A 12,199-nucleotide genomic window follows, 5' to 3' on the forward strand; every position below is an offset into this window, starting at 1 on the left:
GGTGGGGAGGGACCAGTTCAGCCCATAGCAAACACCAGCACAATGCCCGACTCCCCCATAGGTATGCAGTGAAAAGCTATTTTGTTAATTACTGTTTAAAAAAAAAAATGAGTGGTTTACTTACATCAGGCAGTGGGAGTGAGGGAGTGGAGGGGACGGGACCTGCTGTCTGTCAGTGAATGTCACTAGGCACCTGCTCTGGGCCGGGCCCGCTCGAGGTCCTGGGCTCGTCAGTGGACCCACGGGGCCGACCTTCCCGTGGGAGACGCACAGTGAACAGGGTCCTTCAGGGAGGGGTGCTGGCTGTGAGGAGGGGCGAGCTGTACAGAGAAAGCGGAATCACCGCAAGGGGAGGGGAGCCTCGGGAAGGCACAGGGCAGAGGGTCACGTGGGCCCCGGCCGCCCCTGGGGACCACCCGTAGGAGGGCGGGGGGACGCCTGCGGGGCCCTGGGCTCTGGGTTCCCGCTCACCGGAGGCCCGTCCTCTCTCTGCAGCGTCGAGGGCGAGGCCCCCAGCAGCGAGACTGGCACGTCGCTGGACAGCCCCTCCGCCTACCGCCAGGGCCCCTCGGCGCCCGGCTCCGGCCTGGGCCCCGACCACTCCGAGCTCACGCCAGGGGGCGCCTATGGGCTGTACGCGGGGCCGCCCGGCCAGCAGCGCACGCGGAGGCCCAAGCTGCAGCACTCGACCTCCATCCTGCGCAAGCAGGCCGAGGAGGAGGCTATCAAGCGCTCACGGTCCCTCTCCGAGAGCTATGAGCTCTCCTCCGACCTGCAGGACAAGCAGGTAGGCGGCCGGCCACGCGGGCCACGCGGGGAGAGGCGCTGGGGGTTGGGGGAGGCCGCGGTGCCTGCGCGGCCTCGGACGACGCGGCCCTTGGCTGGGGCCGCCCAGGGCCGCGGGGGGCCCCGCGTGCTCCACAGCCGCGCCAAGGCCGGGGCCGTTCCCCGCGGACGTGGCCTCTGCCTCAGCCCCAGCCCGGGCTGGCTCCTCCCGACGCGCGGAGGGTTGCGAGGGAAGGAGCCGACGTGGGACGTTCCTGTCCGGCCTCGGCCTCTGCCCGGCTCACAGCCCTCCTCGCTGGGCTCCGGGGCCCACGCTGGGTGTCAGGACCTGGTGCCGCCAGTGCGCGTGGGTTCCGTGGCGGCCACGGAGGTCCTGGGGTCCGGGAGAGAGCTGAACCTTGGGAGGTCTGCAGGAGGGGCCCTCGGGGAGGGGGAGGTCAGCTCACCACAGAAAGAGCACGTGCTCTGAACCGAACAGCGAGCCCGTCCCCAGCCAGCGAGGCCAGGCTGTTCATTCCACCCCTCAGTTTACAGCCCCGTGTCCTGGGGGAAATCGCCTCCTTGCAGGTTGCCCTTCCTCCCCGGGGCCTTGGCCCAGACCCACTGTGGGGCTGGCACGTGTGTACAGAGGACGGGCATGCATGGCCTGCCCGCTTGGCCTCTTGGGTTGATGGGAGAGAGGGGAGGGGTCCCGGTTGGGTGGCAGGTGGGGGGCAGAGGGAGTGCGAGCTCATGAGGGGACAGGGGCTTCTCACTCGCAGCCCCTCAGAGTGCAGGCACGTAGTAGGCACTTTACTCAGAATTCCTGTGCGAAGCTCTGGCAGAAAGCCCCAGGCTTCAGGAGCACCCCCAGGCTGCCAGAAGCAGCGGGGCCGGCCTGCCTGTCGCTCTCCCCAGCTCCTGTGCCCTGAGCCGTGGGCAGTCTCCTCGCGAGCCCGGGCGGCTGCCCTTGCCCCGGCCTGGCTGCAGGACCTGCCCGGCAGCCGCTCAGACACCAGGCTGCAGAAGGCGCCTTGCCCGCTCGCCTCCCACGCCTACCCTGGCCTGGACCCTCTGTTTGCTCCCCAGCCTAACTGTTTGTCTCTTACAGAGCGGAGGTCTGGGCCTGGTGTAGCCCCAGACTTCTGCGGGGAGCGGTGCGGTGTGGGTACTGCCCCAGGCGGGTCTTCCGCCGACACAGTCCCTACCGGCCCCCGGGGTCTCCCTGTTCTTGGTGCTGCCCTGTGACCTTGGACAGCCCTGCCTACCTGCCCTGGTCTGTATCTGTCTGCCTGTGAGTTGGGACTCATGAGGGGGTGGGGCCCGCAAGTGGCCAGAGCCCGAAGCACATGATCCCCGTCAGGCAAATATCTGGGAGCAAACAGACCCCTGGCCTCGTGGCGCTTGGCCTCGTGGCCAGGCCCACGGCAGGGGCCTCTGTTCCATTTATCAGTTTCACCCATATCCAAAGTGGATCAAAAACAGTTTATAGTAACAAACGTCTGCAGCGGGACCATTAAAATAGAAGTGGGAAAGGTTAAAACTTCAGAGAGGCCTGTGGAGGTAATCATATGCTTCCTGCAGCCTTGATGTGGCCACAGCTGTTCATTTTCATCCCTCGCACATTAGCCCGATGCCCACCGTGTGCCAGACCCCGTGCTGGGCGCCAGGGAGTCACCAGGGGACAGGGTGCGGCCCCAGCCCTCAAGCAGACGCTGTGGTCCAGAGACAGGTTAACAGTTAAGACACAGGTTAATTCCAGAGCGTGATACAAACTCCGGGGATGAAGAAAGAGGGGAGAGAAGCCGAGCACCTGTGGGAGGAGACAGCTTGGATGAGGTGTGGGGGACCTCTCCGAGGTGGTATCAGAGCTGGGTGTTTGAGGACGGGGTCTTCCAGGAAGAGGTAACAGCAGGCACGAAGGCCAGAGGCAGAACCACTTGGCGGAAAGGATGGCCGGGAAGAGGGGAGGGGTGGGGAGGTGATGCTGAGGGCCACCGAGCATTCGACTCTCTGCTGAGCCTCCTGGCAGTCAAGGTGAAAATAGGAACAGGACAGATTACACAGGAATTTCCAAATGAAAGTAGGGTGCCCGGTTCCATGAGAGGGTGGAGTCTGGGTGGCGCAAAGCCCCGTTTTAGTGGAAGGAGCCCAGTGCAAGGTCATGCAGTGTCCGCTGGCCCTCAGCCTCCACACCTCCTGGCAGTTTCCTGTCTGAGCGGGAGGCCTGAGTTGGCAAGGGTGGCAGTTCTGCTTTGTGGGAGGGTGAGCCTCTCAGCTCCTCGTCCCGTCACTTGTCAGAGCCTCTGTCCCCCTCTGCAGGGGGCGGGGGGCTCCTGGGGTCCCTCTGCAGACCAGACGCTGTGTCAGGTGAGGGTGGTGCCCAGCAGGCGAGCACAGACGGGTTGGGGTCCCTGCCCTGCACCCCCAGTTAGCGTTCAGATTGGGCCTTGGGTCGGTTCTGGCCCGGAAGGAAGAATGAATGACCACGGTGGGCCCGGGAGCTGAGTAAGAGCGGGCCTGGGTCTGTGTGTGCCCCGGGGGAGGCCGGTAGGAGGGGCTGAGGGGGCTTTGACAGCGCAGCACAGAGCCCACGTCCGCCTTCCCGAAGTCTCTCCTGTCCCCACCCAGATTTGGGGGACGGTCTCAGGCCAGGAGTGTCGCTCCAGGGTTCGCGAGATCCAGAGTCAGAAAGAGAGAAGGGGCCGTGAAGCGCACTCTGACCTGTGCGGTGCCCCTCCTCCTTCCCACCCGAGGGGCCCGGAACCCAGGCCTTGGAGGGCAGAGAGGAGAGGGCTTCCCAGAGCTCAGCCGTGGGCCCTTTGTCGGCGCCGTGGGCTTTCAGAGCTCCACTCCAAACCCAGAAAACAGACGCTGCTCACAGATGCGGAAGTGAGGTCATCGCTTTGGATGCCGTTCAGTAACTTCAGGGCGAGAGGAAAAACAGACCCGCCCTGGCTGACTCCAGGTCCGGGCTTTGAAAAGTCATTTTCATCCTCACCCCGCCCCCCAACTCCTCTCGTGCGAGGGGCCGCTCGGCCCCGCCTGCCGCTCCCCCTCCTGTGGGCCCCGGAGAGCTGCACGTCTGTGTCTGGGGGGAGCTGGCATCCCTCAGGGAGACCAGGACCCACCCTGAGTCCTGAGTGAGGCTGGGAGCCCCCCTCCCCCTTCCCGCCCACCCTCAGGCGGCTCTGAGCAGCCTCTGCCCCACTCAGCCACGGCCTGGGGTTTGCTCAGTGACGCGTGTGCCTCTGTCCTGGACAGACTTGGCCTCTTGAGGGTGGGGACCTTGTCCACCTGCCACCGGCGTGGGCGTGGCGCCTGCATGGAGCAGACAGCGGTGCTCTGCCCCCGCGGGATGTGAGCACGCCTCACTCCCAGGGACCCGAGGCCTTTCCACCCACATCAGGGGCCACTCTGCCCGGCACCCAAGGGCTCGGCTTGGCCGACCAGCCAGCTCCTTATCCTGGGCTTTCCTGGGTGCCGAAGAGCGGGCTCTGGCCTCACTCGGGAAGCAGGCACGGGGAGTGGCCCTCGGGGGCTGTCCTTAGTCCTCGGCCGGCGTGAGCCTAGGACTTCACAGGCCCACGTGACACACGGGAGTCCCAGCGCCCCTGCCTGCCTGCAGCCCGGCCCAATCGCCAGGCTCACAGAGCCTGCTCTGGGTCTGGAGGCCTCCAGGGGTGTGCTGGGCCTCTTCTCTGGGCCTCAGTTTCCCCATCTGTCAGGGAGGGGACTTGGGGCCCCCACAAACTGTCTATACTTCCCAGGAGTGCAGCCGAGGGTCCTGCATCTCCTCAGCCCCGTGCTGGCATGTGCCGAGGGCCTGTCTCACCTGTGCCCACCGCTGCCCTGCGAGGTCCGTCTGATGGGACTCAGCAACCGCAGGGTCCAAGGCTTCTCAGAGTCACTCCACTGCCAAAGGGAAGGGCCAGGACTAGGCCCAGGCCCTCGGGCAGTGCCGCAGGCGGAAGCAAGGCTGGAGGCCTGCAGCCAGTGCTCGGCGCCCAGGGCCTGCTCGGGCGCGGGCTTCTCTCTAGTCGTGGCGTGCGGGCTCAGTAGTTGCGGCGCGTGGGCTTCGTTGCCCTGCGGCATGTGGGATCTTAGTTCCCTGACCAGGGATCGAACCCGCGTCCCCTGCGTTGGGAGGCGGATTCTTAACCACTGGACCGCCAGCGAAGCCCCTCGGGCCTGTCTCTTAACCTGCACCTGCCGCGGGCTTCCTGTCTCTGGAGGGGCTGCCTGCACCTCCTCCACCACCTCCAAGTCTCATTCAACTGCATGCCCCAGGCACACCAGGGCCAAAGGCTGCTGCGGCCAGAGAACTCTGGGAAACCCCCACCCTTTAAAGGTTCTGAGAAGTCCTGCAGGGAACACTTGCTTTAGCTGGGTCTGACCCCTGGGACGCGCTGGGCCTCCTGGGCCGTGCTCACACTCCTCTCCTTCCCCCGCAGGTGGAGATGCTAGAACGGAAGTATGGGGGCCGCCTCGTGACCCGCCATGCGGCCCGCACCATCCAGACAGCCTTCCGCCAGTACCAGATGAACAAGAACTTCGAGCGGCTGCGCAGCTCCATGTCCGAGAACCGCATGTCGCGCCGCATCGTGCTGTCCAACATGAGGATGCAGTTCTCCTTCGAGGGGCCCGAGAAGGTGCGCAGCTCCTACTTCGAGGGCAAGCAGGTCTCAGTGACCGACAAGGGTGCCCCGCTGGAGGCCCTGGTGCCGGCCGAGTGCGGAGACCTGGGCCCGCCGCCTGCCCTCCAGGCCCCTGCCCCGGCCGGCGACTTCGCGGATGCCATCACGGAGCTGGAGGACGCCTTCTCACGGCAGGTGAAGTCGCTGGCCGAGTCCATTGACGACGCACTCAACTGCCGCAGCCTGCACGCCGAGGGGGCACCCGTGCCCGACGCGGGGCGGACCCGGGACGCCGAGCCCTCGCCGGCCCTGCACGGCGCCGAGCATCGCCAGCTGGACGAGATGACCGCCTCGTACAGCGACGTCACCCTGTACATCGACGAGGAGGAGCTGTCGCCACCCCTGCCCCCGAGGCAGGCGGGCCGCCGGCCGTCCAGCGCCGAGTCGGACCTGCGGCTGCGGCCTGGGGGTGCTGCCCAGGACTACTGGGCCCTGGCCCACAAGGACGACAAGGGGGACACGGACACCAGCTGCCGGAGCACGCCCTCGCTGGAGCCGCAGGAGCCGCGGCTGCGCGGGGAGCACCTCCCGCTGCTCACCATCGAGCCGCCCAGCGACAGCTCCGTGGACCTCAGCGACCGCTCGGACCGCAGCTCGCTGAAGAGGCAGAGCGCCTACGAGCGCGGCCTGGGCGGGCCGCAGGGCAGCCCCAAGCACGGCCCCCACGGGCCCCCCAGGGGCCTCCCCCGGGAGGAGCCGGAGCCGCGGGCCCGGGCGCCCAGGCCCCTGGACGGCCACCTGGCCATCAATGGCTCGGCCAACAGGCAGAGCAAGTCCGAGTCGGACTACTCGGATGGGGACAACGACAGCCTGAACAGCACGTCCAACTCCAACGACACCATCAACTGCAGCTCCGAGTCTTCGTCCCGCGACAGCCTGCGCGAGCAGACGCTCAGCAAGCAGACCTACCACAAGGAGACCCGCAACAGCTGGGACTCGCCCACCTTCAGCAACGACGTCATCCGCCGGCGGCACTACCGCATCGGCCTCAACCTCTTCAACAAGTGAGTCCCCGGCCGCTGGCGGCCCGGGCGGGATGAGGGGCGGCTCCGGGGGGGGGCTTGGGGGGGGCGCGTGGAGTGGCGCCTGCTGCGCCGCACCGGCCCCAGCGTCCGGCCCTGGGTGGTGCGGGCACAGGGGTCTGAGCAGGGGCGGGCCGGGTGCAGGTCCGTGCCCGTGTCCGTGCAGCCTGGACTCGGGCCTGCACCCGGGAACAGGGCACTGGTAGGCCCTGCGCCCTCTGGGAGACTGTACGTTGGGTCTGTGGCGTGGCCGCCACGCCGCGTTCTGGCAAGGCGCCGTGGGGGCCGCCTTGAGAGCAGGTCTGGGGCAGGCGGCTGGTATTTAAAGCTCACTATTCTTAGCACGGCTGAAAATAGCAAGTGGAAGGGCAGGCGGGCTGAGCATTCCCTCGGAGGGGCCGCTGGCGGCTCTGGCTGTTAAACCTCGGATTTCTCCTCACTTCCATCCACAGGGCCTCTGGATTTGGGGTCAGCAGACGCCGGCCTGGCGCTGGCTCCTCCAGGGAGGGGGCCGTGGCGGGGATGTGGCCAGCCTGCTTGGTGGCTGCAGACAGCTGTCCTCCGTGCTTCCCTGCTCCCCGCTTCCTCTGCTAGACGGGGGTGGAGAGTCTTGGGGGCGCTTCTGAGCCATCCCTGGTGCAGCTGGCAGCGCCGGCTGGGGGACTCAGAGAGACCTGTCCCGAAGGGCGCGTGTGGGGGAACTGTGCAGTCCCACAGGAGCCGCCAGGGGCTGGGGGTCATTGGTCCTCGATCAGCTGAGGACTAAGAGTCTTGGGCCCGTCACATCTGCCAGGGGTGCTCTCCTGAGACTCCATCTGCATGTGAGGACCAGTCCCACTGCCACGCAGTCCGTGGCCAGAACAGCGCGCTGAACGGGGAGGTCATGAGCTGCCAAGCCCATCCTGAGGTCTGTCCCGAAAGCCTGCCCCCACCTGCTTCCAGGCACAGCCAGCTCCCGGGTCATCTCGGACCCTCTTGGGGGAGGCTGGGATGACCTGGGGGCTCCCCAGTGCCCAGGGTTCCCTCGTCCCTGGCAGACGTTGTGTCCTGACGTGGGAGTCCCAGCTGGGTGGACGGGTGGAGGCCAGAAAAAGCTGCATCCCTCCCCCCAGCAGCCTTGGCCTCTGTAGATTCTTTCTGGCTCTGTTAGTCTTTAATTACACCTGAAATGCGTGAATACACTCTCCACTCAGCGTAGAAGGTGAAAGCCTTCCAGCTCGGGGTTCTGTGCACGTGTGGTCCAGCGCAGCTCCAGGCCAGGCCGCCTGGGTGCGGACCCCGGTCCTTGCCCTTCCTGCCTGTGTGTCCCTGGGCAGCTCGGTCTCTGCCACGGCGGCTTCATCTGCGTGGTGGCGCCGAGCCCAATGGTGTCCAGCTCGCAGAGTGTGAGTTGGAGATGAGCGGATGTATATAGGTTGCTCAGCAGCGCCAGACGTGCGGCGAGCTGGGCCCGAGCCTCCCTGCTGTCCCCGTGGCCCCTGTTGACGTTACCTGGGCCCAGGCCACACCCACTGTCCCCCCTGTGACGCTGCCACGCGCTCTGCTGTTGGAGGCCGTTCCCATTGGTGCCGCGCGCCACCTGGTCTCCGTGCTGCTACGTGGGGTCCACGTGCGGCTGTCCAGGGTGGTCTGGCCACTCGCTCCCATGTTTTCACAGTCACCAACCACGTGACGGTGACCGTGGGCCTGCCCCTCCCACACGCTCCCGAGTCTCTGGGGAAGGGGGTAGCTGGAGGGGGCGGTGTTTGGGGCTCACGTGGGCGGGTTGTCCATCGAAGTAGAGCCTGCAGCTGGACCTGGAGGGCCCGTTTCCCCACACGCTGGACAGCACTCCGCCTTGTCTCCCACCCCAATCAAAGCATAGAAACAGTGTGTCTATTGTTTCAATTTGGATTTCCCTGCCTGCTTCTAAGATGCAGCGTCCATACGTGTGTCTTTCGGCCATTTGGGTTTTTTCTTCTACAAAATGCCTGTTCCTATTTTTTGCCCATTCTTCTGTTTTTTCTCATTTTGATTTACTAGTGGTTCTTTATATATTATAGATACTAATCCTTTGTAATTACAAATATTTTCTTCCTGTCTGTCACTGGCCTTTTTTTTTTTAAAAAAACTTCTGAAACAGAATTCACAGACCATAAAAATTCACCCTTATAAAGTGTACAGTTCAGTGGTTTTTAATTATTGTATCTTTTAACTTTGTGTATGCTTTGTTGGTCTAACAGAAGTTACTAATTTTTGCATTTTTTTATCGAGGTGGAATTGACATGTAACAGTTTCAGGCGCACAACAGAATGATTCAGTATTTGTATATATGTAGTCAATTCATTAGTGTTCTGTTTATTACTTTTTTTTTCAATGTTTTATTTTAAAAGGCTCTGCCCCAGGTCATAATATAGTTTTAAAATATTTTCTTCAGGACTTTCTTAGTTTTGTTTTATATCCTTTAGGACTTTAACCTGGCGTTTGGTTTGGAGAATGGTACAAGGTGAGGGGTGTAGTTTTTATAGTTCTTTGTAAATTAGCTGGTTGTCTGCAGACGGTGTATTGAGTAGTCTGTCCTTTCTCTGTTGACTTGAAATCCCATCCAATTCCTACATGAACAGAGCCTGTGCTTGGATCCTTTCGTTCACTTGGCAAATATTTATTGAACACCTGCTGCATGCCAAGCCCTGTGTAGGGGGCCTGGACTCAGCCCTGAACAGAATAAAGACCCTTGCGACGCTCCACGCTAGTGGGTAGAGGCTCTGTGTGTTCCTTTGCCAACATCAGACTTTCAGTTTTATATGTTTTTTTATTAGGACAGAAACCACTCTTTTGTTCTTTTAAAAAGTGGTCTTGGCTCTTGTTGGTAGTTACTCTTCCACATGGATTGCAGAGTCAGCTCGTTAAGACCGTGAAAACTCCTGGTGGACGTTGCACTGGAGCCCCTTGAGCTTGGGGGACCTCGCCCCTCTACAAGTCGAGGGACAGAGGTGAGGTCCAGCCACAGGCGGTGTTTAAGTTCAGGTTGAAGGTAACTACAGTCCGTCCAGCTCCCCCGATGGCAAGCCGCAGTGCAGATGGTCACCGGCCACACGTGCTTGGCGGCTGCGTCCCTGAAGTGCGGGTCCAGGATGGTCCCCCGGCTGCAGAGCCCGCCGTTGGATGACGCGGGTCTCGCACGCCGAGAGGGGCAGGTGGCAGGCTGGCTCCTCCAAGCGGCGTGCGGGGCAGGTGTTGGGAGGTCGTGTGGCGACAAGCTCCGGCCCTCCTCAGTCTCCTCCTCCTCCTCCTCCTCGGCCTTGGTTGTCCACCTCGGGGGTTGTTTGGAGGATTGAAGGCACAGCCACAGCGCTGTGGCCACCAGCCATCTCCTGAGTCTCACCAGGCCCGGGAAGGGCTGGTGGTCCAACCCGAGTAGATAGAGGGCCAGGCCCTGTGCGGGGCGAGCAAAGCTGGGAGCCGGGTGTCCCCGAGCGGGCCCTGGAGCCGCTGGACGAGGATGGGCACTGAGCAGCCTGCTGCCCGAGGCCGGGGCCCCTGCCTGGGAGGCCCGACCTCAGCGCCTCTGTCCTTTCCCTCCTGGCACCCTCCTCGCACCCCCACGTGTCCGCTGCCCGCCTCTGCTCCCCATGCTCTCCCCGTGGCTCTCCTCTCCCCCCCGCCATTTCCCTCCCTCCCCAGGCCCACACCCAGGCTGCCTTTCAGACAGTTCTTAGGTCCCACCCACTCCCGGGAGGGAGCTTTCCAGCACAGACACCCGCCCCCTCCAGGGGGTACGTGAAGGGCCTGAACGCTGGATCCAAAGTGGGTGAGTAGCCAGCTGGGGAGGAGAGAGGGAGAACAGATGAAACCCGAGAAGGTGAAGCAGGTTGGTGGGGAGGGGCTGTCCCCGGGGCCCGCAGAGGAGGCTGCCGCCGTCTGCCTGGCACCCATATGCGCCTCCCGGGCTCCAGGACTGCACGTCCGGCTCGCGGCGCTGGGCACCGGGCCGGGGCCGGGAGCCGAGGCAGGAGGGTTTCGGCCCCGGTTCAGCGAATCCGCTGCAGGGACTCGGCACCGCCCTGCACCCTGAGCCTTGCCGGCTGCGCCCAGAAACTGGCCGTGAGGTTCCTGCCCGCCCAGGGCCTGGTGAGGGTTAGAGACCGTGAAACCGGGAGCCGCTGGCCAGGGTGCCGCGGATGGCAGCGGTTGTGCTCCGCGGGGCTCCTGCGTCCAGAGCCATTGCGGGGGGCCTGGGGCTCGGGCCTTAGAGGACCCAGGAGGTGGCTTAGCGGGCAGAGCAGCATGGAGCACGGGAGTGGCTGATGCCCACGTGCGCTGACGTGTGCCCGGTGCTGTCGTATGAGCCCACCGTGCTCACGGCAGACCGTAGGGAGGGGACCGTCACTAGCCCGCTTTACAGTTTGGGTGAGCTGAGGTGCCGAGAGGTAGCTTGCCCGAGGCCCCACGGCCGGTGGATGGCCGGACTGGGATTCACGCCTCCGCCGCCTGGCCCCTGAGCACAGCCTCGTAAAGCCCGATGCAGGGACTGCGGCCCGGAGCGCGGCCTCCGCGGCCCCGCCCGCTCGCTGGGCCTCGCGTGTGCGCTGAGAGTCCAGGGGGCGCCGCCACAGCGGTGGGAGCTGGGGTCCGCACCCCACAGCCCGGAGGGGCACCCAGCGGGACCTCCTTCACGCCCCTCCCTCTCGCCCTCGGGCGCGGGCCCAGGTGACCGTGGGCCAGGCCAGCCCTCTCCCCACTCTGGACGAGTGTCCTCATCCCCGGAGCCGCCCCTGATGAAATGGTGCCCTCGGAGGGGAGTGAGGGCCTCTTGTCTGAGGAGCACGTAAGCTGGGCCTCGGAGACTACTTGGTGTGCCGGGACTCCCGACGGGCAGGCAGCTGCTCACCTGGCCTCCGAGGTCCCTCCCCGCCCCGGGCCTGCGTTTGGTTTGGAGGCAGGTCTTCTCCGCCCAGCGCCGGGCCGCCGCCTGCCTCTCCTCCTGCCCTCTGTCCACTGCCCGCTGGAGCTGCTGCAGAGAGCCCTGCCGCGAGGCTGGGGTGCTCCGAGGTGCCACCCTTCCAACGTCCGCGGGGCTCGGGGCTCGGCCCGCCTCCCAGTAAGCGGCAAAGCTCGGGTTGGGCTCCCGATTCCGTGCGCCTTGGGCGTTACGTCTGTTGTGACCAGTGAAGAGGACGGTGGTGACAGCCAGCCTGCGTGGTTGCATGTTAAGTTGGCAGCTGGTGCCGAGCACTTCGTGTGCGGCATCTCGCCGAATCCTCACGGTGGCCTGGGAGGCGTGGCTGCTGGCAGCCGGGCCGCGGGACCCCAGGCGCTGGCTCGAGGCTGCAGAACCAGAAGTGCTGGCTGTGCCGGGCCGTCTGCTGGTGCTGGACGTGCTGACGGTTTAAGTGACTGTGGCTCTCTTATGAGCACTTTGAGTTGGGTCTTTGCAGATCAGGGTCCTGTTCCCCTTGACATGAGCCACTCCTCTGGCCCGCGCCACCCTCAGAGCACTGTCCCGGGTCTGGGCTGGCTGGTGCCAAGGGCCTCAGGGAGGAAGGCAGCGCGGGGCAGGCCCCACGGGTGTTCCAGCCATGCCAGTTCCTTCTCTTTTTTCTAAACTGAGTATGGGTGATTTATAATATTGTGTTGGTATACAGCCAAGTGATTTAGTTGGTTTTTTTTTTTTTTAGATTATATTCCATTATAGGCTATTACAAGATATGGAATATAATTCCCTGGGCTTTACAG

General features: G+C 64.0%; 1 protein-coding gene across 10 annotated transcripts in view; it reads left to right on the forward strand.

Annotated features, from left to right (window-relative positions):
- The window catches only part of IQSEC1 (IQ motif and Sec7 domain ArfGEF 1), a 334,212-nt gene that overhangs the window by 291,957 nt on the left and 30,056 nt on the right, over positions 1-12,199 (forward strand). For all 10 annotated transcript variants that reach the window (XM_059940474.1, XM_059940480.1, XM_059940483.1 and 7 more), the window contains 2 exons: positions 496-787; positions 5,220-6,466. In XM_059940474.1, coding sequence (XP_059796457.1) covers positions 496-787; positions 5,220-6,466 — 1,539 coding nt within the window. Of the gene's footprint in view, positions 1-495; positions 788-5,219; positions 6,467-12,199 lie in introns of those variants that run through there.

The sequence above is a fragment of the Balaenoptera ricei genome, chromosome 11 (assembly GCF_028023285.1).
Source record: "Balaenoptera ricei isolate mBalRic1 chromosome 11, mBalRic1.hap2, whole genome shotgun sequence".
Classification (NCBI taxonomy): domain Eukaryota; kingdom Metazoa; phylum Chordata; class Mammalia; order Artiodactyla; family Balaenopteridae; genus Balaenoptera; species Balaenoptera ricei.